This window comes from Bos mutus, chromosome 10, assembly GCF_027580195.1.
Source record: "Bos mutus isolate GX-2022 chromosome 10, NWIPB_WYAK_1.1, whole genome shotgun sequence".
Lineage (NCBI taxonomy): Eukaryota > Metazoa > Chordata > Mammalia > Artiodactyla > Bovidae > Bos > Bos mutus.
In genome coordinates this window covers 4,283,972-4,311,735 of record NC_091626.1, presented here as the reverse complement: position 1 = coordinate 4,311,735, position 27,764 = coordinate 4,283,972, and the positions used below count along the sequence as shown (strand labels likewise).

At 37.7% G+C, this 27,764-nt stretch overlaps 1 protein-coding gene and 1 pseudogene across 2 annotated transcripts in view; one reads left to right on the top strand and one right to left on the bottom strand.

The window, feature by feature from the left end:
• AP3S1 (adaptor related protein complex 3 subunit sigma 1) overlaps positions 1–27,764 on the bottom strand; it is a 76,759-nt gene that overhangs the window by 36,787 nt on the left and 12,208 nt on the right. For both annotated transcript variants that reach the window (XM_070377204.1, XM_070377203.1), the window contains exons 2-3: positions 7,959–8,050; positions 4,543–4,654 (exon numbers count right to left, since the gene is read on the bottom strand). In XM_070377204.1, coding sequence (XP_070233305.1) covers positions 4,543–4,654; positions 7,959–8,050 — 204 coding nt within the window. The remainder of the gene's footprint in view (positions 1–4,542; positions 4,655–7,958; positions 8,051–27,764) is intronic.
• Positions 26,253–27,712, top strand: LOC102270109 (dnaJ homolog subfamily A member 1 pseudogene; annotated as a pseudogene).

Here is a 27,764-nt window from a genome sequence, read left to right as displayed (position 1 = left end):
GCAGTTTATTCTCCATTTCTTCCTAACTATAACTGAACAAGATTGACACTGAATAACTGCTACATGTGACATCATACAGCAGAAAGCTGTTACAAAATTTGGAATGACTGAGTAAACTTCTATGCCTCCATTATCAGCGTGGCATACTAAATTAATTGAGGACACTGTGCTTATAAATAACTCACACAACCAACATGAATATTTAATGGAGTCCTATTCTCACTCTGTGTAAATATTTCAACACTTCCAATGAAGATATGCTACAACAGAAAGGACTTAAAAAAGGCTAGCTTACAACTCTGAAACTGGATTATACTGCAGTCACTATCACACTAAAATCGCACACACAAGAAAGAAAAAAAGGCCACCTTTTCCCCCTAACAAAGAATTAAAAGAAAATAGAAGCTGATTATTCAGCTTGCTGGCATGCTCGTATAAATCTCACAAGGAAGGTACTAACAAGTCCTTCTTTCGGATTTTACATAAGATAAACAGTCAAATTTGACACAGCACACTGGTGCCTTAGAAACACAAAATCTTTGCATGAAAGTACTAATATGAGTGGCCAATGAGCATTTGAATTGTATCATTTTTAATATTCAAAAAACCACAATGAAACATGTATTTAGTCATCACATACCGATGTTGATTAAGTTTTCTTGACCCATTCTCTAACAAAAATATAAAACCAAGAGGTTTTGATCTAAACTCTCTTGATTTATATAATTTTCCACTTTTACTTGTATTACACTTGCCTTTCTCAAAACTAGAGAATGAACAAGGCCAGAAAATCAGTTCTAAATAAGCTTTGAAAGGCTGTTTGTTTCATGAGACAGAAGCAGAAACAATAAGCTACTCCCTTCCATTTTGTTTACTCAATCAATTTTTTTTAATGACTAACTTGTGCATACTCAGCAGTCCCTCTTCTTTAAAGATCTGTAATAACCACAGGGGCAAGATAGTAACTACAGAACTTCCAACATGTTCACGGGAGTTGATAGAACCTACCTCTGTAAGGCAAATTATAGAAAGTTTCTTTTTTGGTGACATAATAGATCAACATGTAATAACTCAATAGGATCTTCTTATAAAAACAGCTCATTTACATTAGAAATGGAAAGATAACACAATTCTCCTGAAATTCTTTTCTCTGTATTTTATTTAGGATCAAGACATATTACCGACATTTCAAATAGTCATGGCTAAGAAGTTTTGCAAAACACAAGACACAGTTTCCACTTTTCATAAATACATGATAGACTTCAGATATGACAAAGGATATTTGGTTTTTAATTCCCATCCGAGCAGTAACAACCACGCTGTCATATCCATTAAGATCAGCAATAATATCAAAATAGTAATCAATGATGGATGAACAATACAGGTAGGAAGATCAGAAAGTACAAAGGTTGTAAGGTAAAAGCATAACCTGGTGTATCTGAGGAACACAGAGGCCAGGGTGGGTGAAGCAAAGGGGAAAACACTAGAAAACGGAGATGAGTAATAAGGCACGGGGAAGAGAGTCAGATTATGTGATTCATGGGTCATTTATAAGGAATTTGGCTTTTACTGTGAGTGAGAGGGGAAGCCACTGAGAATTCAATATGGAAGAGTGTAAAACACAACATATTTGAACACTATCACCCTGGCTGTTCTACTAAGAAAGGGCAAAAAGGAAAAGACAGTGGAAGCAGGAAGACCAGTCAGAAAACTACTGAAATAACCCAAGCAAGAGCTGATGGTGGCATGGACCATGTAGAGGCAGTGCAGAGTGGATTCTGTATACTCCAGAGTTTTTGCCAGAGAAGATATGAGAGAGATCAAGAAACTAAAATGAAGCAACTAAAGTAGGAGGCTGCAAACCAGACAAGCATGGTGTCCTGGAAGCCAAGTGAAGAAGATATTTCATGAAGAAGAGAGTGCCAAATAATCTTGATCTAAAGGAGGGCTGAGAAGCACCTTTAAAGTTAGCAATAGCGGAGCTGAAAAACCTGATTGGGACGTGTTCAAGAAAGATGGGAGAAGGAAAATTTAAGACACTGCATATAGAAAACATTTTTAAAGTGTTTTGCTATAAGGAGAGGTAAAGAAATAAGGCAGTGGCTAGAGAAGGAAGGAGGGACAGGATTTTTAAGATGGAAGAACATATTAACACATTATAGACTAGTGGGAATAATCTAGAAGAGAAGAAAAAATGATACAGAAGAGAGAAACATGCCAGAGCAATGAGGAGGAAGTAGACTAGTTTATATGGCACCCCACTCTAGTACTCGTGCCTGGAAAATCCCATGGAAGGAGGAGCCTGGTGGGCTGCAGTCCATGGGGTCGCGAAGAGTCAGACATGACTGAGCGACTTCACTTTTACTTTTCACTTTCATGCATTGGAGAAGGACATGGCAACCCACTCCAGTGTTCTTCCCTGGAGAATCCCAGGGATGGCGGAGCCTGGTGGGCTGCCGTCTATGCGGTCACACACAGTTGGACACAACTGAAGCGACTTAGCAGCAGCAGCAGCAGCAGACTAGTATATAAGTGGGGGAGCTGGCCTTAGCTAGGAGCAAAGTTCACTCATCTCTTACAGAAAGGACAGAATGCAAGGATGCAAATACAGAGTCTGTGGAAGTTCCCTTCTGGTTGCCTAACAAACTAGGAAGCTATATGCTGGAGAAGTGCTAGAGGTTTGAGAAAGGAGGAGAATGTATCAGCCATTGTCTAGGAGTGTGGGAGAGTGAAATGACCGGGGAAATATAATATGATTACTGGCTAGCATTAAGGACTCCCTAAGGTCTGGGACCATGAATTTAAAGTGAGGCCAGCATGTATGGTTATCTTTTTTTTCTCAGATGTGTGGGTATAGGCAAAAAGCTGAGTATATGCGAGCCTCTGACTATCAGGATTGACCATGGAATTTAAGCTGGGCAAGGAAGTTAGACATCAGGAGGACCAGGGACAGTGAGAAAAAGATAGATTTAAAAGAGAAGATCCCAAAGATCCACTGAAAAGACAAAAAACACAGGAAGAGAATACAGGATCCTAAAAATATCTATTTTTCTAAAATTGCCATTTATTTATTAATAAACATTGAATAGTTTAGAATATATAACTATAGCTAGAAAACTGTCAATAAATATTTTTATCCTAAAAAAAAAAAAAAAAAAAAAAGAAAAGGACTGAGGGTCCCAGTAGGCTCAAAGAACCATTGGAGTAACAGAAACTGTGATATCAAAAGATAAGAGATGGTAGCAGAGAGTGGAAACTGTGAGGGACCGAAGTCTGGATAAACACAAGGTCTAGAAGTGAGTACTGGAGTGGGATAACAGGCAAAATTCATTGGAGAAGAGGAATTTCAGTTTGAAGATACCAGTGTACTGAATGAATTGCCCACATGAATGTGGGAATACCTAAGAATTATAATACAAGCAGTACTGGAGTGAATGTCACGGGACTAAGAACTAGTATCTGCTGGAGACAATTCTCCATGGGTCTTCCATTCCTCTACATCATGTGAACAAAGGTACTAACTACCTTTATTGTGGATTAACTTTCCAAGCAAACTTGTATAGCCAACCGCCTTGGAAAATAGTGTTTCCCTCCAAAGCAAAGGGTACTTTTCCTTTGCTTGGAAGACATTCTCTTCCTCTAGGACTTGGGCAGACATGCTTAGTGTCTGTTACGAAAAGACACCTTATCGAGTCACACTTTAGGAACTGGGACTTGAGTAACCAGTGAAAGCAAATGCTGTCACTCCGGCTACTGCTTTTGCTGTTAGTAATAAAGTCCTTTGTTTCGACACCAGAAACACCACTCCCCTCCCTCCATCTTTTGTTAGCATCCATGAAACCGTGGTAGTTTTAGCTTGCAGGTAGAGTAAAATCTCAGACCACGGAAAGTTTCTGACAAAATCTCCCATGAATAGGGAGTGAGAGGTTACTGCAGTGGGTAGAAAGGATGGGTAGAAAGAGGTATGGTTTGAGAACATGAGATAAAGTCTGGAGATGTTTTAGAAGAGAAAAAGGTCTAGAAAAAGTAATGAAAAGCAAAGAGAACACCCTTCAGGCTCAATGAAGTGAAGAAAAGAGGAGAGAAAACTACTGTTAGAGAAGGTGGCAGGTATTATCATCAGGGAAGCCAGATTTAACTGACAGCAAAAAGATGGAAGGCAATATTAACAGAAGAGGCTGAAGGAATTTGCTGATAACTGACCTTGAGTTTACAGGGACATTGAGGCAGACTTGCAGGAGACAGGAAGGGGCAGGTTTGGGTTAGATCTGGATACATGTGGTAAAGGGCTTCCTCTGGTGACTTACGTGAACAGGAAAACGGGCACAAAGACGTTAGCTGTCGTCAGTTCCCATCAGGTTAAACCAGTCTGTGTGTTTCTACGTCCCCCACCCTTCTTTTACACACTCAACATCTACTATGGGATACTTTATTTCTTACCAAACAAAACATCACTATAGAAAATTTAAGAACACAGAAGTTTTATAAAACAAAAATGCCAAAGTTGTTGTTTAACGTAGTAAGAGGCAAGTGTTAACTTACTTGAATTAGATCTAAAATGCCAAGTTCACTTTCTGAAGAATCCACACAGAAGACAAAATATAATGTTGCATAATGTCTATAAATCAGTTTGTTGTCAGATCCTCCGATTAATCTAAATGACAAAACAAAACAATTGGAGTGTTATAGAAACAAACTGAAAAACATTTTCGTTAACTCAAGCAAACTGATCATTTTTTTAAAAACTTTCTATAAAATGAAGGTATCAAGTGAACTAGATGGCTGTTATCTTCAGAGAAGTCAAGTAAAAGATGCCAGTGCTTAATCTCAGTTCATTCACTCAGTTATTCACTGAGTACTCACTATGTGTCAGGCACTGAGCGTGGGTAAGCAGCAATGAACAAATAAGAGAAAGTGGAACTACGTAAGTGGAAGGAACTACTTAGAGAATCAAAACAGGACAACGGCACACCGACAGATTTGCTACTTTCTGATTGGGAGTTAAAAGAGTTGATATTTAGGCTGACATTTAATGATAAGAAAAATTTAGAGATGAGCATTTCAGACATAGGCAAACTAATAAAAAAGCAAATTAATCAAGAATGAAATATCTATACTCAATAAAGAAAAAGCTTCAATCAATGAAAGATAAGCACATGATTAGGCCAGAGAAGTAGGCAGAAATGAGTCCATAGTGCATTTTTAAGTGCTTACTAGATTTAATCCCATAGGTCACAGTAAGTTACATAGCTTGAGATTGATTATCAACTAGAAAAAAAAAAAAAAGGACATTTCTTCTTCAGTTTTGGACAGACTTACTATCAAGTTCTTCTCCAAAAGCACATTTTGTTTTGGAGTAGAAGAGCTAAGAGATATTCAATTCTTTTGCCAAAAACTTTTTTTTACTGATTGGAGTTTCAGCATTTTAAAAATACAGAATCATTATAAACACCTTTTATTTTTCTAAATATAGTTTAGCTATTCCATAGTTAAGTTTACAAAAATCAAAGCTAAACATAATGAGAGCTAACTGAACATTCAAAGATGACATAGGAAAATAACAACTATTTCTTTTCTTTGGCCTCACCTTGAGGCTTGTGGGGTCTCAGTTCCGCAACTAGGGATCAAACCCATGCCCCCTGCACATGCACCTCCAGGGAAGTCCTTATTTCTTACTTAGTAAAAGTAATACTAAATTCACCAGTTTGTAGAAACAATTTCCTTAAGTATATATTCATTTATTATTTTATATCCTTTAATACCATAAATGAAAATTATCTTGGACAAGAATGAAAACGCCTACTATCTAGACAAGACACGCAATGTAAAGGCTCCCTGCGTGTGTACTTGCACTGTCCTTGCATGTGACCCTTGGAAAGGACAAAGAGCACAAAGAGCAGGCCTCCTCCTGGCTCTGCAGTGTAGCCATTTACCTTACGTTTCTGCCTGGCTCTGCTGTAAAAGAAGACCGAATATTTAAAAAGTATATGTTTTAAAATGGCAATTAAAGTTATTGAAAGCAAATAAAAATATTAATATAAATACATTTTATTATAATTTCATCTTTAAGCTATATAGTACAATACTGATTCAAATTCTTGTATAGAATGTAACACACAATACAAAAAGCACAGAATTCTAGAAATCCTTAGTCCAAATATCTCATTTAACGTAAGAGGAGAAAACTGAGGTACAAAGAATTTTAGTGACCTAACCGAGAAAACCAGCTTGTTAGTAACAACACTAGGATTAAATCAGATGTGCAGCCCCATTTCTGAGGCAATATTTACTTTCTACTTTTTATAAGGCTGAAAAGAATAATCACAAATTCAAGTCTTACTTTCTGGTTCAAACAGTGCCCTGGTTAGACCAATCAATTTCTTGCACATGTACCGCAGGCAGTACACTGTGCTGGGTGATAAACTTCCTACGAGATTAGAAGATCAAGAGACTGAATAAAGGGAAATGATGGTACTGGCAAACCCAAGTCAACTACAGAAGTTTAAGCAAGATAAGTGAAGTTCAATTAAAATACAAAAACAGAAAGCAGGCACATCTATTGAAATTGGAGGCCTCAAGTTAACAGCAAAAAATCATATGTGTGTATTTGCAAATTTAAGTGCAACATGATATAACCTTTTAAGAAATGCAAGTAAACTTTCTACATGATAAAAAGTAATTTATGGTCAGGTATGAATGAATTCTCTATTATGAAAACTATTCTTTATAATATACATCATCTACCTTAAAAATACAGAAAAGTGTAGGTTTCTCTGACTAATTTCTAATTATTCACAGTGAAGTTCAGTTAAAGTTGAGTTTTTTTGAATTGTCAGTGAGGAAATATCCTGGTAAGAAATTAAACATATAAGCATGGAAGGGAACATCTATGAAACCATTTGAGAACAAACTGTTTTCATGAAACCCATTAATTTAAATTTATAACAGTTGGCAAACTAATTATATGCAATTTTATTTATTCATTTTAAAAATAGAAAAGTCTGTTATCTGAATTTGAACTTATTTTATCTAGACACATACATACATAATATATGAAAAGCAGACTTCAGAACTGTTCATAATATAAAATAAAATATACTATCTAAATTTTTATGAAAGCAAGTTCATTCACCCTAAGGAGTACTCTGTAGTCATTAAAAAGAATGAGATTGCTCTAGATGGGTTTATATGCAAAGCTTTTCAAAATATAAGTGCAACATGATAAGCAAAATACATGTGTGATCCCATAAGTAAAACTTTTTAATGTTATACTTGTATGTGCTGTGTTTAGTCGCTGAGTAGTGTCCAACCCTTTGTGACCCCATGGAGTGTAGCCCGCCAGGCTCCTCTGTCCATGGGGTTTCTCCAGGCAAGAATACTGGAGTGGGTTGCCATGCCCTCCCTCCAGGGGATCTTCCCAGCCCAGAGACTGAACCCAGGTTACTCACATTGCAGGTGGATTCTTTACCATCTGAGCCACCAGGGAAGCCCAAGAATACTGGAGTGGGTAGCCTATCCCTTCTCCAGGGGATCTTCCCGACCCAGGAATTCAACCGGGGTCTCCTGCATTGCAGGCAGATTCTTTACCAGCTGAACTACCAGGGAAGCCTTACATTTTTATATGTTAGTGCAAAACTAATTTTCTAGAAGGATACACAAGAAACCAGGAAGAAGGACTAAAGTTGGAGGAGGAAGACTTGGTTTATGTTTTATATTTCTGTTTGAATTTCTGCCATATGAACATATTACCTTTATATAAAATGCCTTTATAAAAATTTTAAAAGAAAATGATTAAGTATCTTAAAATTATTTAAGTTAGATTTATAGCTAATATAAGAGGCAATTAATTCCCCTGATCCAATTAATCAAATTAGGAAATTTTACAATAAAACAATTAAACAGTGATACTCTACTCATACAGTCAAAGATTAGAAATGTCCATGAAATGCTTTACTTACAATCCTCCTTCTAGGAAATTACAAACATTTTCATCTCTCTTAGATACCAAATGGAATGTCTCCCTGATGATTTGCTGTTGTGTATCTTCACTCTGAGAAAGAATAATTCATATATGTTAGAGTCCAATTTCTAGGTTTAACAGTTTTATAAGAATTTGAAAATAAAAGACAGTAATCTGTCTGGGAAATTCATTTAAAAGTATAGTCCTTGGAGAACTAACCTATTATATCTTAATAGAAACAAAACCCAACATTTCAAAATTTAAAAAAAAAAAGCAAAAACATAACAAAAAAGCAGCACTTAATATCTTCCAGTAAAACAAAACTTATTTCTCAGCTTCAAAAACCAACAAGAAAAATATAAGACACATGAATTATAGACACTGGTAACAGGGATACTAGATATCAACTAGTCAAAGTACATTGTACAAGTGGGTAAACTGAAACAAAGAGATAGTGTTATAAACAATTCATGGAGCTAATCTATATTTTAATAGAAGAGAGAACAGAAGTTTGGTGCTCTCAATTAAGTAAGTTTCAGTGCAAACTGAGGTAAGAGTTTATCTAGCTTACTTATCTTTATGTAAGCACAGCTTAAAACCAAGAATTGACTCAACAAATATTTACTAAATTCACCAAGCAATTCATATCCCAGTAAAAAAAGAATCAACTTCTCAAACACTGCAATATAAAACTGGGCAAAATCATGAACAAGAAATTTCCCAGGAAAGAATACATGATGGTCCATAAACAAATGAGAAGCTGCTGCTGCTGCTGAGTCGCTCAGCCGTGTCCGACTCTAGCGACCCCATGGACTGCAGCCCAGCAGGCTCCTCCGTCCCCGGGATTTTCTAGGCAAAAGTACTGGAGTGGGGTGCCATTGCCTTCTCCGGAAAAGATGCTAAACCTCATTAGTTATGAAGTGAAATACAAATTAAAGCAACAGTGAAATAACTCGACATGTACCGTATGGGCAAAAATATAAAAGTATGACAATATCAAATGTTGAAAAAGATACGGAGCCAAAGAAATTCTCGTGCTACCAGTGGAAAGGTTAATGGTATAACCACTCGGGCAAGAAGTTTTACAATTCAGCACTCTACTCTTAGGCACAATGCTAACCCATATGAAACCGTTGTTTCTGAAAGTCAAAAACAGTAGAATATTGACAACTACATATACATAATAAATTCTTAACCTGTATACCAAGAAACACATAGAAGAATGTTCATAAAGGCACCATACCACAATGACAACAAAAAAAGCTGAAAACAACCCAAATGTTCACCAATCACGTAAGTTACAGTATGCTTATATAATGGAATCCTATAAGTAGTAAAAATTAAGCAAATTATACCCACCAATATGAATGATTCTCAAAAAATGAATGTGGAAAAATGGAGTTACCAGAGCTCATGTTGCTATTTTTAAAAAATACCACAAACAGATGACTTAACTAACAGAAAGAAATGTATTTTCTCACAATTCTGGGGGCTAGAGGTTCAAGACTGAGGTGCCAGGATAGCTGGTTTCTGGTGAGTGGCATCTTTTTGGCTTGAAGACAACCACCTGCTGTTGCATTCGTACATATCCTTATGGGGAGAAACGGCAAGAATAGGCTCTCTGGTATCTCTTCTGGTAAGGGCACTAATCACATCATGAGGGCCCCGTGGTCATCATCTCATCTAAACCTAATTAAGTTCCATAGTCCTAACCCCAAATCAAATTGAGGGTTTGCACTTCAACAAGTACATGTAGGGGTACACAATTCAGTCTACAGTAGGGGAGAGAAGCGAGTACCAGAATAATATGAATCACTCCGTTAGTATAAAATTCAAAAACATGAAAAACTAAACACTATGTCTGACAAAAATTTGGGGCTGATAAAAATAAAACTATAAAGAAAATCATGGAAATGATGAACAGATTTCAAAGGCCTATTTTCATAGGAAGAAACACAACTGTCATTCATAGATGAAAAGATTTTCCACACAGAAAATCTAACATAATTTACACAGAAGTGATACAATTAATAAACAGTTATAATAAGAACACAAAGACATTACATAAAAGTCCTACTGCCATTCTAAACTTCTGCAAGAATGAGTTGCAAAATGTAATTTTAAAAAGAACCATCAAAAACCATGCATCACCTAAGAGTAAAGGAAACAAAATAATTGCAAGAAAAAATGTAAAACTTTACTGGAAAAAGTTAAAGAAGATCTAAGTAAATGAAAATATGTATAATGTTTACAGAGTGAATGATCCAATATTATACAAATGCTCAAACTCCCCAAAATGCTCCAAAGACTTAAGGTAATTCTAATCAAAATTTCAACATGGGTGTGGGAGATAAACTTGAAAACCTGATTACAACTCAAAATATGATTTACATATGAGAACAGAGGGCTAGAATAACCAGACACTCAAGTAGAATACAAGAGGACCTGCTGGCCAGGTGAGAATTATTATAAAGCCACAGTATTTAAGATAACATATTGGTGCAGAAGTAGGGAAAATGACTGATGAAGCCAGAAGCACACCCACACATAAGTACAATAATTTAATTTTAAACATAGTATGCACTACAGATTGGCAGGGATGGAAGGGCATTTTCATAAATGGTCCCAGGATGAAAATTTTTGTTTTTTTTTCCAATACAGTGAACTTCTAGGTCTCATATTATACTCAAAAATCAGTCCCAGATTGATTAAAAATAAATGTCAGTGCAACCTAAAAGTCCATCAACAGAGGATTGGATAAAGAAGACGTGGTACATATATACAATGGAATATTACTCAGCCATTAAAAAGAATGAAATACCCTTTGGACCTACAGAGTGTGATACTGAGTGAAGTAAGACAGAGGGCAAAATTATTGTATGACATCCCTTATATGTGGAATCTATAAAGAAATGATACCAATGAACTTACTTACAAAACAGAAAGAGACTTACAAACTAAGAAAATGAAATTAAGGTTGAAGGGAAGGAAGGAAGGGAGAAAGGGATAGTTAGGGAGTTTGGGAAGGTCATGTACACACTGCTATATTTAAAATGGATACCAACAAGCACCTATTGTATAGCACATGGAACTCTGCTCAATGTTATATGTCAGCAGAGATGGGAAGGGGTTTCGAAGGAATAGACACATGTACATGTATGGCCGAGTCCCTTCGCTGTTCACCTGAAACTACCACAACACTGTTAACTGGCTATACCCCAATACAAAATAAAAAGTATAAAGTTAAAAAAAATGTCAGTGATGAAGCTACAAAAATCTAAAAATACAGAATACCTTTATAACATCGTAATAGTGTTGGACTTTTAAACAAGACACAAACGATAACTATAAAGGAAAAGGTAACTATAAAGGAAAAGGTTTGCAAATTTGATCACGTCAAAAGTAGGCACTTTTAACGCTGAAGTGACATCACAAAAAGAATTAAGAGAGCTACAAACATGACAAACATTTCTACAATACGTAAAACTGACAGAAGGAATAGTACCTAGCACACAAAAAATACGTAAATGCCAACAAGAAAAAGATAAAAATTCCAACAGAAAAATAACTTACAAAAATAAGACTTGGAATACAGTAAACTAATAAGTTTCTCTATAGCAACAAAAACCACCAACAAAATAGGTAACCCGCTGAATGGAAGAAAATGTCTGCAAGCCATATATCTGATCAGAGGTTAATACTCAAAAGATATAAAGACTCCATACAACTGAATAGCAAAAAAAAAAAAAAAAAAAATTCCAAACAATCCTAATTTTAAACCTTAGGACAGAAAATCTAAATAGACTTTTCCAAAGAAGACATACAGATGGCCACAAGGTACATGAAAAGATGTTCAATATCAGTAATCATCAGGGAAATACAAACTAAAACCACAATGAAGTATCACTTGACACCTGTCAGAATGACTATAATAAAGATGCTCAAGTGTTGGCGGGCAGGTGGAGAGAAGGGAACCATGGTGCACAGTTGATGGGAATGTAAATTGGTGCAGCTGCTATGAAAACCAGTATGGAGGTTCCTCAAAAAAGTAAAAACAGAACTACCACATGATCCAGCAATTTCACTTCCAAGTTTTTATCTGAAGAAAATGAAAATACTAACTTGAAAAGATAAAGGCATTCTCATGTTCATCTGAGCATTATATACAATAGCCAATATATGGAAACAACCTAAGTGTCCATGCGTAAAGAAAACAAACGTGGTGCATATAAAGGCATACCCTGGAAATATCGAAGGTTTGCTTCTAGACCACAGTACAGCAATAAAAGGAGTAACACAAAATTTTTGGTTACCCAGTTCATAAAAAAGTTATGTTCATTCTATAATGTGGGCTACTAAGTATTCAACAGGATTATGTATATATAAAAAAAGTACATACTTTAAAGAATACTTTATTGCTTAAAAAAAATGTTAACCATCATCTGAGCCTTCCCTGAATCATAATCTTTTCACTGGTGGAAGGTCTTGCCTCAGTGGCTGCTGACTGATCAGGGTGGTGGTTGCTGAAGGTTTGGGTGACTATGGCAATTTCTTAATATAAAACAACAGTGCAGTTTGCCACATTGATGGACTCTTCCTTTCATAAAGGAGGAATCATGCAGTGCTGCTTGACAGTATTTTACCCACAGGAAAATTTCTTTCAAAACTGGAGTCAGTCCTCTCAAAGCCTACAACTGCTTTATCAACTAAATTTATGAATTATTCTAAGTCCTTTGTTGTCCTAACAACACTCTTTACAGCATCTCCACCAGGAGTAGATTCTATCTCAAAATATCTCAAAAAATATCTCATTTCTTTGCTCATCATTATGAAGCAACTCCTCATCTGTTCAAGTTTTATCATACTGTTGTTGTTCAGTCGCTCAGTCATGTCCAACTCTTTGCAACCCCATGGACTGCAGCACACCAGGCTTCCCTGTCCTTCACATCTCCCAGAGCCTGCTCAAACTCATGTCCATTGAGTCAGTGATGCCATCCAACCATCCAGTCCTCTGTTATGCCCTTCTCCTCCTGTCTTCAATCTTTCCCAGCATCAGGGTCTTTTTCAATGAGTCGGCTCTTGTATTGGAGTTTCGGCTTCAGCATCAGTTCTTCCAATGAATATTCTGGATTGATTTAATTTAGGATTGATCTCCCTGCAGTCCAAGGGACTCTCAAGAGTCTTCTCCAACACCACAATTTGAAAGCATCAATTCTTCGGTGGTCAGCCTTCTTTACATCCAACTCTCACATCCATAAATGACTACTGTAAAAACCATAGCTTTGACTACACAGATCTTTGTCAGCAAAGCAATGTCTCTGCTTTTAACACTGTCTAGGTTTGTCACAGCTTTTCTTCAAAGGGGCAAGCATCTTTTAAATTACATGGCTGCAGTCACTGTCCCCAGTGATTCTGGAAACCAAGAAAATAAAGTCTGTCATTGTTTCCCCATCTATTAGCCATGAAATGATGGGACTAGATGTCATGATCTTCATTTTTTGAATGTTGAGTTAAAACAAAATGAAAAGCCAGCACTTTCACTCTCCTCTTTCACCTTCATCAAGAAGTCAAAATATTTCCTCTTTGCTTTCTGCCATAAGGGTGGTATCATCTGCCTATCTGGCGTTGTTGATATTTCTCCTGGAAATCTTGATTCCAGTTTGTGCTTCAACCAGCACAGCATTTTGCATGTATACTCTGCATATGAGTTATATAAGCAGGGTGACAATATGCAGCCTTGATGTACTCCTTTCCCAATTTGGAAACAGTCTGTTGTTCCATGTCCAGTTCTAACTGTTGCTTCTTGAGCTGCATATAGATTTCTTAAGAGGCAGGTCAGGTGGTCTGGTATTACCATCTCTTTCAGAATTTTCCACAGTTTGTTGTGATCCACACAGTCAAAGGCAATCAATGAAGCAGAAGTAGATGTTTTTCTGGAATTCTCTTGCTTTTTCTATGATCCAGCGGATGTTGGCAATTTGATCTCTGGTTCCTCTGCCTTTTCTAAATCCAGCTTGTACATCTGGAAGTTCTTGGTTCCAGTACTGTTGAAGCCTAGCTTGGAGGATTTTTGAGCATTACTTTGCTAGTGTGTGAAATGAGTGCAATTGTGTGGTAGTTTGAACATTCTTTGACACTGGAATGAAAACTGACCTTTTCCAGTCTTGTGTCCACTGTTGAGTTTTTCCAATTTGCTGGGATACTGAGTGTAGCACTTAACAGCATCATCTTTTATAAGAATCTGAAACAGCTCAGCTGGAATTCCATTACCTCCACTAGCTTTGTTTGTAGTGATGCTTCCTAAGGCCCTCTCGGCTTCACATTCCAGGATGTCAGGCTCTAGGTAAGTGATCACACCATCATGGTAATCCAGGTCATCAAGACCTTTTTTGTATAGTTCTGTGTAATCTTGCCACCTCTCCTTAATCTCTTCTGCTTCTGTTAAGTCCATACTATTTCTGTCCTTTATTGTTTCCCTCTTTGCATGAAATGTTCCGTTGGTATCTCTAATTTTCTTGAAGAGATCTCTAGTCTTTCCCATTCTATTGTTTTCCCCTATTTCTTTGCACTGTTCGCTTAGGAAGACTTTCTTATCTCTCTTGCTATTCTTTGGAACTCTGCATTCACATCCTCAGGCTCTGCTCCTAATTCTAGTTCTCTTGCTATATCTCACACACATCTGCAATTACTTCCTTCACTGGAGTCTTGAATCCCTCCCCTGCAAGTCATTCACAAAGGTTGGAATCAACTTCTTCTAACTCCTGTGAATGTTGATATTATCACCTCTTCTCCTGAATCATAAATGCTCTTAATAGCATTTAGAATGGTGAACCCTTCCCGAAAGGTTTCCAACTGACTGCCCACATCCATCAGAGGAATCACTGTCTGTGGCTGCTATAGCCTTACAAAATATATTTTTTAAAGTAGAAGACTTGAAAGTCAAAATGAGTTCTTGATCTGTGGCCTGTATACTGTATTAGCAAGCATGAAAATGACATGAATCTCGTACATCTTCACCACAGCTCTTGGGTGACCACCTGCATTGTCAATGAGCAATAATATTTTGAAAGAAATTTTTAATTTTTTTTTATGAGCAGGAGGTCTTAACAGTGCACTTAAAATAAATTCAGTAAACCATGTTGTAAACAGATGTGCTGTCATCTGGCTTTGTTGTTCCATTTATAAAGCACAAGCAGAGTAGCACAACTTTAGCATAACATTAGCATAATTCTTCAGGGCCCTGGGATTTGGGGAACGGTAAATGAGCGATTCCCCAAATCCCAGGGCCGATGGCTTCAAATGAAAGTCACCAGCTGCACTAGCCCTTAAAAAGAGTCAGCCTAGTCTTTGAATCACTGATGCCAGGCCCTTCCTAGATGGCATCTTCTTCCAATAGAAGGATGTTCTGTCTACACGGAAAGTCTGTTGTTTAGTACAGTCACCTTCGTTCATCATCTTGATTCTTCTGAATAACTCAATGTAGTTTCTATATCGGCACTTGCTGTTTCACCTTGCTCTTTCATGTTACTAAGCTTTCTTTCCTTAAACATCATGAATGAACCTCTGCCAGTTTCAAACTTCTCTTCTGCAGCATCCTCACCTCTGTCAGCCTTTACAGAGCTGAAGAATTAGTCATGCTCTGGATTAGGCTTTGGCTTAAAGGAATGTTGTGGCTGGTTTGCCCTTCTATCCAGACCACTGAAACTTCTCCACATCAGCAGTAAAGCTACTTCACTTTCCTATCATTCGTGTGCTCACTGCAATAGTACTGTTAATTTCCTTCAAGAATGTTTCCTTTGCGCTCACAGCTTGGCTATCTGTTTGGTGCAAGAGGCCAAGCTTTTAGCCTACCTTAGCTTTCAACATGCCCTCCTCACTAAGCCTAACCACATCTTGCTTTTGATTTAAAGTGAGAGATGTGGGACTCCTCCTTTCATTTGAACAATTTATAGACTATGATCAGGTCATTCACTGCTGTAATTTCAAAGCTGTTGTATCTCAGGAAACAGGGAGGCCTAGAAGTGGGGGGAGAAGGGGACTGGCTGGTCAGTGGGGCAATTAGAACACACACATTTGGTTTGCTCTCATATATGTGGGTGGTTTGTGGCACCCCCAAAATTTACAACAGTGACATCAATGATCACTCACAGACCATTATAACAAAGAAAATAATAATGAAGATATTTGAAATATTACAAGAATTACCAAAATGTGACACAGAGACACAAGTGAGCAAATGCTGTTAGAAAAACTGGCGCAAACAGTCTTGCTCGAGGTAGGGTTGCCACAAACCTTCAATCTGTAAAAAATGCAAAACCTGGGTTAAAGTGTGATAAAACAAAGGGCAATAAAATGAGGTGTGCCTGTAAATCTGTGTTATTTTTAAGTCACTAAGTTTGTGGTCATTTCTTAGGGCAGCAATAAAAGTAAATACCTGGCCATACTGAAAACAGGGGCAAAAAAGAAAATGTCAACAAGCCAGATGCTGAAATCCCTAGTTCTTTACTTTGATCAGCTCCCAGAATTCTATACCAGAGCTGGCACAACTAAAAGTCAACTATGCATATCTCTTCCAAATTCTGCATTCCGTCACATGATGTCACTACATCATGTTGAGAGCATGAAACTGACCATAACGGAGTACTTACACCATGTAGCAAATACTACAAAATAGAGCTCTTTCCTCCCAGGTAAGCCAGTTGTTAAAAAAAAAAAAATACTGGCCATATGTATGTCTTCCTTAAATGCAAATCAAAACTTCAAAGAGGTATCATTTCACACTGGTGAGAACGGCTACCATTAAGAAGTCTACAAATAATAAATGCTGGAGAGGGTATGGAGAAAAGGGAATCTTCCTACACTGTTGGTGGGAATGTAAGTTGGTGCAGTCAACTTACAGGAGGTTCCTCAGAAAACTAAAAACAGAATTACCATATGATCCAGTAATCCCACTCCTGGTATATACTCAAACAAAACTATAATTTGAAAAGATACATGCATCCCTATGTTCATCAGTTCAGTTCAGTACAGTCGCTCATTCGTGTCCTACTTTTTGTGACCCCATGAATTGCAGCACGCCAGGCCTCCCTGTCCATCACCAACTCCCGGAGTTCACTCAAACTCATGTCCATCAAGTCGGTGATGCCATCCAGCCATCTCATCCTCTGTCGTCCCCTTCTCCTCCTGCCCCCAATCCCTCCCAGCATCAGGGTCTTTTCCAATGAGTCAACTCTTTGCATGAGGTGGCCAAAGTATTGGAGTTTCAGCTTCAACATCAGTCCTTCCAATGAACATCCAGGACTGATCTCCTTTAGAATGGACTGGTTGGATCTCCTTGCAGTCCAAGGTACTCTCAAGAGTCTTCTCCAACACCACAGTTCAAAAGCATCAATTCTTCGGTGCTCAGCTTTCTTCACAGTCCAACATCCACACATGACCACTGGAAAAACCATAGCCTTGACTAGATGGACCTTTGTTGGCAAAGTAATGTCTCTGCTTTTGAATATGCTATCTAGGTTGGTCATAACTTTCCTTCCAAGGAGTAAGTGTCTTTTAATTTCATGGCTGCAGTCACCATCTGCAGTGATTTTGGAGCCCCAGAAAATAAAGTCTGACACTGTTTCCACTGTTTCCCCATCTATTTCCCATGAAGTGATGGGACTGGATGCCATGATCTTTGTTTTCTGAATGTTGAGCTTTAAGCCAATTTTTTCACTCTCCTCTTTCACTTTTATCAAGAGGCTTTTTAGTTCCTCTTCACTTTCTGCCATAAGGGTGGTATCATCTGCATATCTGAGGTTATTGATATTTCTCCCAGCAATCTTGATTCCAGCTTGTGCTTCTTCCAATCCAGCGTTTCTCATGATGTACTCTGCATATAAGTTAAATAAGCAGGGTGACAATATACAGCTTTGACGTACTCCTTTTCCTATTTGGAACCAGTCTGTTGTTCCATGTCCAGTTCCAACTGTTGCATTCTGACCCGCATATAGGTGGTCTGGTATTCCCATTTCTTTCAGAATTTTCCACAGTTCATTGTGATCCACACAGTCAAAGGCTTTGGCATAAAGCAGAAATAGATGTTTTTCTGGAACTCTCTTGCTTTTTCGATGATCCAGCAGATGTTGGAAATTTGATCTCTGGTTCCTCTGCCTTTTCTAAAAGCAGCTTGAACATCAGGAAGTTCACGGTTCACATATTGCTGAAGCCTGGCTGGGAGAATTTTGAGCATTACTTTACTAGTGTGAGATGAGTGCAATTGTGCGGTAGTTTGAGCATTCTTTGGCATTGCCTTTCTTTGGGATTGGAATGAAAACTGACCTTTTCCAGTCCTGTGGCCACTGCTGAGTTTTCCACATTTGCTGGCATATTGAGTGCAGCACTTTCACAGCATCATCTTTCAGGATTTGAGAGAGCTCAACTGGAATTCCATCACCTCCACTAGCTTTGTTCGTAGTGATGCTTTCTAAGGCCCACTTGACTTCACATTCCAGGATGTCTGGCTCTAGGTCAGTGATCACACCATTGTGATTATCTGGGTCGTGAAGATCTTTTTTGTATAGTTCTTCTGTGTATTCTTGCCATCTCTTCTTAATATCTTCTGCTTCTGTTAGGTCCATCCCATTTCTGTCCTTTATCGAGCCCATCTTTGCATGAAATGTTCCCTTGGTATCTCTAATTTTCTTGAAGAGATCTCTAGTCTTTCCCACTCTGTTGTTGATCGCTGAGGCAGGCTTTCTTATCTCTTCTTGCTATTCTTTGGAACTCTGCATTCAGATGCTTATATTTTTCCTTTTCTCCTTTGCTTTTCACTTCTCTTCTTTTCACAGCTATTTGTAAGGCCTCCCCAGACAGCCATTTTGCATTTCTTTTCCACGGGGATGGTCTTGATCCCTGTCTCCTGTACAATATCACGAACCTCCATCCATAGTTCATCAGGCACTCTGTCTATCAGATCTAGGGCCTTAAATCTATTTCTCACTTCCACTGTATAATCATAAGGAATTTGATTTAGGTCATACCTGAATGGTCTAGTGGTTTTCCCTACTTTCTTCAATTTAAGTCTGAATTTGGCAATAAGGAGTTCAAGATCTGAGCCACAGTCAGCTCCTGGTCTTGTTTTTGTTGACTGTATAGAGCTCCTCCATCTTTGGCTGCAAAGAATATAATCAATCTGATTTCGGTGTTGACCATCTGGTGATGTCCATGTGTAGAGTCTTCTCTTGTGTTGTCGGAAGAGGGTGTTTGTTATGATGGATAAACAACAAACTCCTACTGTATAGCATAGGGAACTATACTCAATATCCTGTGATAAACAATAATGGAAAAGGATATTTTTAAAAAAGAATGTATGTGTATTACTGAGTCACTTTGCTGTATAGCAGAAATTGGCACAACACTGTAAATCAACTATATGTCAATAAAAATTTTTTTTATTTTTAAAAATATACCATCCAAACCTCACTCATAAAAATTCCTATACTATCTTCCATGGTAACTAGATGCAGAAGTTCCTTTGACACCATTTCAAGAATGACAAATAAATGCCCACAAAGAAGGTTCTAGCTGATCAGGAACACTAATACCAGACTTAATGGGAGTGAAAAATAAATCTTTATTGTATTAAGCACAAAGACTTGGGGAGATTGCTGTTATAGCAGTTTTATCGTTACACTAGTGAAACTGCCTAGCCTGACCATCTCAAGTAAAGCTCATATAGACAACCTCTATGGATTCAGTAGTCATGTATGGATGTGAGAGCTCAACAATAAAAAAGCAATGCCAAAGAACCAATGCCTTCAAACTATGGTGTTGGAGAAGACTCTTGAGAGTCCCTTGGACTGCAAGGAGATCCAACCAGTTAATCTTAAAGGAAATCAATCCTGAATATTCATTGGAAGGACTGATGCTGAAGCTGAAGCGCCAATACTTTGTCTACCTGATGCAAAGAGCTAAGTCATTGGAAAAGACCCTGATGTTGGGAAAGACTGAAGGCAGGAGGAGAAGGGGATGACAGAGGATGAGATGGCTGGCTGTCATCACCGACTCAATGGACATGAGTTTGAGCAAACTCCAGGAGATGGTGAAGGACAGGGAAGCGTGGTGTGCTGCAGTCCTGGGGTTACAAAGAGTCGGACACTGAGTGACTGAACAACAACAACCTGGAGTCAGGGTCTCCAGTTAGCTTTTCGTATCCTACTTTTACAAAGAAGTCGACCAGAGATCAGTGGACATCTGATGAAAGCTCTAAATAAAAGCTAAGGACAAAACTAGGGGTGAAAAGCAACCAAAAGGAAATAAACCAAGTAGACTGAAGAAAAAATTTAAGTATATGTCATTAAAACTAGTGAGGTAAGAAAAATAATCCAACTATGAACAGGAACAGCATAACATTCAGAAATTTTTTAGAAAGAGTTCATGTAAATTAAAAATATGAGGATAAATTTTAAAAATCAGGGGAAAGACTGGAAAATAAAGTGAGAAAACCATTCAAAAAATTGGACCAAAGGGCAGAAAAATAGGTGAGAAAGAATAACAGAAGTAGAACAACAATCTAGAGGAATGCTGAATAAAAAGAGATTCAAAAAAAGGAACTGAGAAATTTTTCAAGAACAGAAAACAAGAATTTCCAGAATTAAAGGGCCCATCAAGAACCCAGCACAGCTAATGAAAACAGATTCACGGCGAGGGTCCGTGAAACTTAAGAAACTGCAGACAAACAGGAGTCTATGTATTTTCTGGAGAGTAAAAAGAGGTCTATACACAAAGAATAGATAATTTGAATTTCATCAGGCTTTTTGATAACAATAGTGGAAACTAAAAGGCAATAGAGCAATGCCATCAAAATTCTGAGGAAAGGTTATTTCCAGCAAGAATTCTATTGCTGGAATCTATTGCTGGTTAATGTAAAGTTACAGTCTCTTCAGACTTGCAAAGTCTCAAAAAATTTTATTAATATCTCCCATGATCTTTCTTTCTCAAGAAGTTACTGGAAGATATGTTCCACCATGGCAAGGTAATAAACCAAAATAACCAAGCAAGAGGAGATCCAACACAGGAACAGGAAAAATGAATATCTACAATAACAAAGATTCTAACATGACTGCCATAAAGCAGGTCCAAAGGACTTCAGGAGAGATTTCCTTTCTTTTTTTTGGTGGGTTCCAGAGGCCCCCTGTGGATAGCTGTTCAACAGCTAGTTGTGATTCTGGTCTCTCACACGAAGAGATGAACGCATGTCCTTCTACTCTGCCATCTTGAATCAATCTCTCCAGGAGAGATTTCTTCAGGAATAAGAAACTGAGAGAAAATGTATAGAACTGAGACAACTGACAAAGACATGAATTAGGGGTAAGTAAACTTTCTTTCAAACAAAAGATTAGATCAAAGGAAAAGGCAACTGTATCTTCAAGGAAAAGGGAATGTCAGGAAAGACTAATCGACTTATGGTTCAGATGAGGATGGTGTTCACAAAAGAAACTAATGTAAACACCAAATACTGATCTAACCAAAATTATGAAATAACTATGAAAGGATTGGAAGGATACAGATGTTGAGTGGGAGGGGTCGAAAAAGAGCTAAATAATCATTTTCAATAGCAGAAGTCAACAGATCATGCCTACAAGTGAAAAATGCCCATTGCCTACAGGCAACGAAACAAGCATGTTATTTAGAGACATGTAATAAACACCGAGTTATCAGATAAATGTATGTACCTACAGGACGGGGAATAAGAGCATGTTATTTTTCATAATAAATTCTACAGAACTATATAATAGCTCTTTGTGTGTTTGTGTTCAGTCACTTAGTCATATCTGACTCTTTATGACTCTTTACGACCCTGCTAGGGTCCTCATTCCATGGGATTTTCCCGGCAAGAATAATGGAATAGGTTGCCATTTCCTCCTCCAAAGGATATTCCTATCTCCTGCACTGCAGGCAGATTCTTTACTGCTGAGCCAGTGGGGAATCCAGTTACATTCTATAACCTATGCTTATGTATACAACTTTGACAAGCAAGCTAAAAATAAAAAAGGGAGGGAAGAGAGTATGGATTCTGCAACCAGACTACCTGGGTTTATTCCTGAATATGGTCTTTATTAACTGTGTAACTTTGAGCAAATTGCTTTACCTGCCTGAGTTTTCCTCTGGTAGCAAGAATAATAATATTTACTCACAGAGTTGTTGTGAGAATTGAATTAATACACATAATGCTCTAAAAAACAACAGCTGGCACATAATAAGCATGGATCAACATTGACTTACTCTAGAATATTCATTTCGAGGCCTTGTCATCATCCATTAAATAGCTCTAGAATTCTAATGATAGTATAAAGGTCGTACAGGAGTTTTAAGAAAAGTTATCTTTTTGCATTACATTATTATTTATAAACAAATAACAGGTTAAATATGTTAAACTTTAATTACGTTTCACTGTTTTAACAGTGAAAAGAATTTCTCATACAAACTTCAAGACTGCTACTTGGAATCATCTTTCTTAAAATACCAAGCAATACTCAACTGAGAAAATCAATACTAGAAAGAAGCCCTGAAATTTTATTCAAGCAACCAAAGTCTAAGTTAAGAATAACCAAATCAAGTCTCTACTGACAAAAGACAATTTCCCTTTCTTTAAAAATCAATTTAATTTAACAGCTTTCATAAAGAAGCCTGGAGCTTGCTTCAGGCTGATCAGATTTCCTAATGCTACAGTTTCATAACAGAAGTCAAAAGATACACATACATTTCAGTCAGTCACATCTCCTAGATTACATCGGTCTAAAGACAACTAGAATTACATAAAGAAAACAATGCTTATTATTTTTAATACTTCTTAATCCACATTGAAAATTAAATTTTAAAAATCCAGTAGCCCACTAATAAAACCTTACCTTTTTCTATGTTCCTTCCTTGATTCTAAACATATATCCCAAACAAAAGGTGACTTTAAAACCCAAACTTTTCCCTAATCAGACAGTAAATACATCATTATCCACTTCCCTGCCTCCCACAAATAATTTTTTTCTTAAAGTGCATTCATTTACTCCACTGAATGTCAGAATATCAACAATTACCAACACAGAAAGTTTCTTTTCCAAAAGAGCTTAAAACAAGAAATAAAATGAATATATCTACTTAGCATATTTATTTCATATGCTATATTTTGCCTTTTTTATTGTTCAAAAAAGAAATAGACATCTTTATGATAAAAGGGGATAACCTCTGACATAAGAACAGCACAAAATTATATTCAATACTGTAAGAAGCCAAGGGGAACACATGATTTTCAGCAGCAAGATTATCTTCAAAGAAAAGTGACATATATCTAGGGATGGACTTACAGAACAGACAGAATTCAGGAATGCAGAGAAGGAGGAATGTGATGCTACTTGATATTGGAGGCAGAAGGAAAAGTCTGGGCCAAAGCAAGGACCAGAGCATGACCCAAGTGAGCAGCATATATGAGGAATAATAATTAGTTTACTTTGCATTAAAGTGCAGAAGTGAGAGAAAGACTGTCTTTTTCCTAACGGGAAAAGAAATTCGCAAACTAAGCCACAGAGCACTCCAACATTTAGAAAACATGAAAAAGAGAAGCCCTCAACAAAAAAAATTCAGTTACGTGGGTTTTTTTTTGCCAGATCTCGCCCAAGTTGGAAGTCTGCCTGGAAACTTGGTATATGTGAGTAGGCTTCACTTTTAGCCTGAGTGTATAAAGAACAAGCAGTCATCATACCCCTAAATCCCAACCAACAAGGAGAGAAGACAGCACCTGCAACAGAAATTATACTAGCGCTTGCCCAGACAGTTTATTAAATTTCTTTGAACTCAATGGTGTTTCCCCCTACAACATATAAAAATGTATTAATAATGCTTAGCACAAGAAAGCACTCAATATGTGAAAACTATTATCAACACTCTAAAATTAACATCTATCATACTAAGAAGTTTGCCACTTTCAGTGGCAAAAACCCTATTATTTAATTTAAGTAAAAAACAGCTGAGAAGGTGATAGACTGAGTCTGAAATATTTAAAGAGAGAGCCTGAACTGTGGTGGAAGCTGAAAGGTCTGAGAACTAAAAATCAAAGTAAAATTGGGGGAGGAAAGTTGGAGTAAGGTACCTAGACAATTCAATGGGAAAAGAATAGTCTTGTCCATAAATGGTGAGAGGAAAACTGGATAGCTACCTGCAAAAAATGACATTAACCTCTTACCCCACACCATACACAGAGCTAACTCAAAAAAAGATCACAGACCTAAATGTAAGAAAACTACAAAACTCCTGAAAGGAAATATAACCTATATGATCTCGGATTACACAAAGTTTTCTTAGATATGCCAAAATAACACAGGCAAAAGTAGCTGGGGAGGGGGAGGATAAATTGGACAAAATCAAAATAAGAAACCTTTAGGGACTTCCCTCAGAGAAGACAATGGCACCCCACTCCAGTACTCTTGCCTGGAAAAATCCCATGGTCAGAGGAGCCTGGTAGGCTGCAGTCCACGGGGTCGCTAAGAGTCGGGCACGACTGAGCGACTTCACTGTCACTTTTCACTTTCATGCATTGGAGAAGGAAATGGCAACCCACTCCAGTGTTCTTGCCTGGAGAATCCCAGGGACAGAGGAGCCTAGTGGGCTGCCGTCTATGGGGCCGCACAGAGTCGGACACGACTGAGGCGACTCAGCAGCAGCAGCAGCAGCGACTTCCCTTGTGGTCCACTGGTGAAGAATCCGCCTTCCAGGGCAGGGAAGGTGGGTCTGAACCCTGGTCAGGGAACTAAGTTCCCACATGTCACAGGGTAACAAAGGCTGGGTACTGCAACAAAGAGTTGATGTGCCCAAATAAAGACAGACTTTAAAAATCACAAATCTCTGTGCCTCAAATGACACTGTCAGGAAAGTAGAAGCAACAACAAAGATGCACAACTCATGTATCTGCAAGGTGTCTGCATCCAGAGTAAATCAAGAACTCTTACAAACTCAATAACCAAAAGACACATAACCCAACTTAAAAAGGGATTAAGGATTTGAATAGACTTTTCCCCAAAGATATACAAATAGCCAATAAGCACATGAAAAGATGCTCACTGTCACTGTCATTAGGAAAATATAAACGAAAATCACGAGACACCATCTGACATCTACCACATTAACCAGAATCAAAAAGACATGTAATAAAATAAGAGTTAATGAAGATATGGAGAAATTGGAACCTTCATACATTGCTGATGGGTATTTAAATTGGAATAGACAATCTGGAGAACAATCTGGCAGTTCTTTAAACAATTAATAAACATTGTTACCATATGACCTAGTCATTCCACTCCTAGATACATAACCAAAAGATATGAAAATACATGTCCACAGAAAAAATTTGTACATGAATGTTCATAGCAACACTATTCACAGTAGTCAAAAAGTTGAAACAGTTCAAACATCATCCATCAACTGATAAAGGGACAAACACATGTGGTATGTCTATACAATGGAATATTATTTGGCCATAAAAATGCAGTACTGATACGTGCTACAATATGGGTGAATCCTGAAAATATGCTAAGTGAAAAGACGTCAGCCACAAAAGACTACATATTTCATGATTTCATTTATATGAGATGTCTAGAATAGGCCAATCTAAATACACAGAAAATAGATTAATAGTTGCCCAAAGGCTTGGGGGAGTAGAGATTAGGGATTGACTGTTAATGGGTATGAGGTTTCCTTTGGTTTGATAAAAATGTTCTAAATATATATTATGCTGATAGTTGCATAATACAGCCATGAATAAAAAAAACTTTTTTAATCACTGAATTATATATACACTTTAAATGAGTAAATTTTATAGTATGTGAATTATAAATTATACCTTAAAGATTTTTTTAAAGGTTAGGTAATTCTTTAAAATTAAAAAAAAAAAAAAAGCTAGGGCAAGTTTTTTAGCTTTCTGTTTAAAACACCTCCCAATGAAACTCTCTTCTCTGGAAGAATCTTGTAGAACTTTGCATTTTGTAATTAGAAGGAAGTTCACTCCAAAACAAGGTCTACAAAGAGACGATTCATTTTGAGGAAATAGAAAGAACATCCAGGAACAATCTCTGGACTGTTCTATAGTCCCTTAGCTATATAACTTTCCAACCAAGGATAGGAAGTAACAAGAAGTAGTAATAATAAAAGTAGCAATGAAAGTTATTATTAATTTAGGTAACAAGTACTGAGTTTTTATTATGCATCAGGTTTTGAAAGTATTTTCTTACCCAATATTCACTTTAAAAAACCTTATTCAGGAACTTTCCAGAACGCTCGGTGAAAGGCGGAGGAGCGGCGGCTGCCCGAGCTGCGCACAGCAACGCGCTCCGTCCCGCTCCCCCACACCGGCATCGGCCTGCTCACCGGCTGTAGAAAATGGTGAAAGAAACCACTTACTATGATGTTTTGGGGGTCAAACCCAATGCCACCCAAGAAGAATTGAAAAAGGCTTACAGGAAACTGGCCTTGAAGTACCACCCTGATAAGAATCCAAATGAAGGCGAGAAGTTTAAACAGATTTCTCAAGCTTACGAAGTGCTCTCTGATGCAAAGAAAAGGGAGTTATATGACAAAGGAGGAGAACAGGCAATTAAAGAAGGTGGAGCAGGTGGTGGTTTTGGCTCCCCCATGGACATCTTTGATATGTTTTTCGGAGGAGGAGGCAGGATGCAGAGAGAGAGGAGAGGTAAAAACGTTGTCCATCAACTTACAGTAACTTTAGAAGATTTATATAATGGTGCAACAAGAAAACTAGCTCTGCAAAAGAATGTGATTTGTGACAAATGTGAAGGCCGAGGTGGTAAAAAAGGAGCAGTAGAATGCTGTCCCAATTGCCGAGGTACTGGAATGCAAATAAGAATTCATCAGATAGGACCTGGAATGGTTCAGCAAATTCAGTCTGTCTGCATGGAGTGCCAGGGCCATGGGGAGCGGATCAGTCCTAAAGATAGATGTAAAAGCTGCAATGGAAGGAAGATAGTTCGAGAAAAGAAAATTCTAGAAGTTCATATTGACAAAGGCATGAAAGATGGCCAGAAGATAACATTCCATGGTGAAGGAGACCAAGAACCAGGACTGGAGCCAGGAGATATTATCATTGTTTTAGATCAGAAGGACCATGCTGTTTTGACTCGACGAGAAGACCTTTTCATGTGTATGGACATACAGCTGGTTGAGGTGTTGTGTGGCTTCCAAAAGCCAATATCTACTCTTGACAACCGAACCATAGTCATCACTTCTCATCCAGGTCAAATTGTCAAGCATGGAGATATCAAGTGTGTGCTAAATGAAGGCATGCCAATTTAACGTAGGCCATACGAAAAGGGTCGCCTAATCATTGAATTTAAGGTAAACTTTCCTGAGAATGGCTTTCTCTCTCCTGATAAACTCTCTTTGCTGGAAAAACTTCTGCCTGAGAGGAAGGAAGTAGAAGAGACTGATGAAATGGACCAGGTAGAATTAGTGGACTTTGATCCAAATCAGGAAAGACGGCGCCATTACAATGGAGAAGCATACGAGGATGATGAACATCATCCTCGGGGTGGTGTTCAGTGTCAGACCTCTTAGTAGGGCCTGTGAATAACACTCACTGCTGGTGTTTTATTTGCAGTAGTGATTGAGTGAAGGACTATAATCATATGCTCACTACTTGCTTTTGTTTTAATATTCAACTATAGTAGTGTTTAAAAGTTAAATGAAGAATAAACTCAAATATAAAAGCTCTGACTTTGCCCTGTATGTATGATGACTTCAGTGTGCAAGGTAAGTTTAGTAC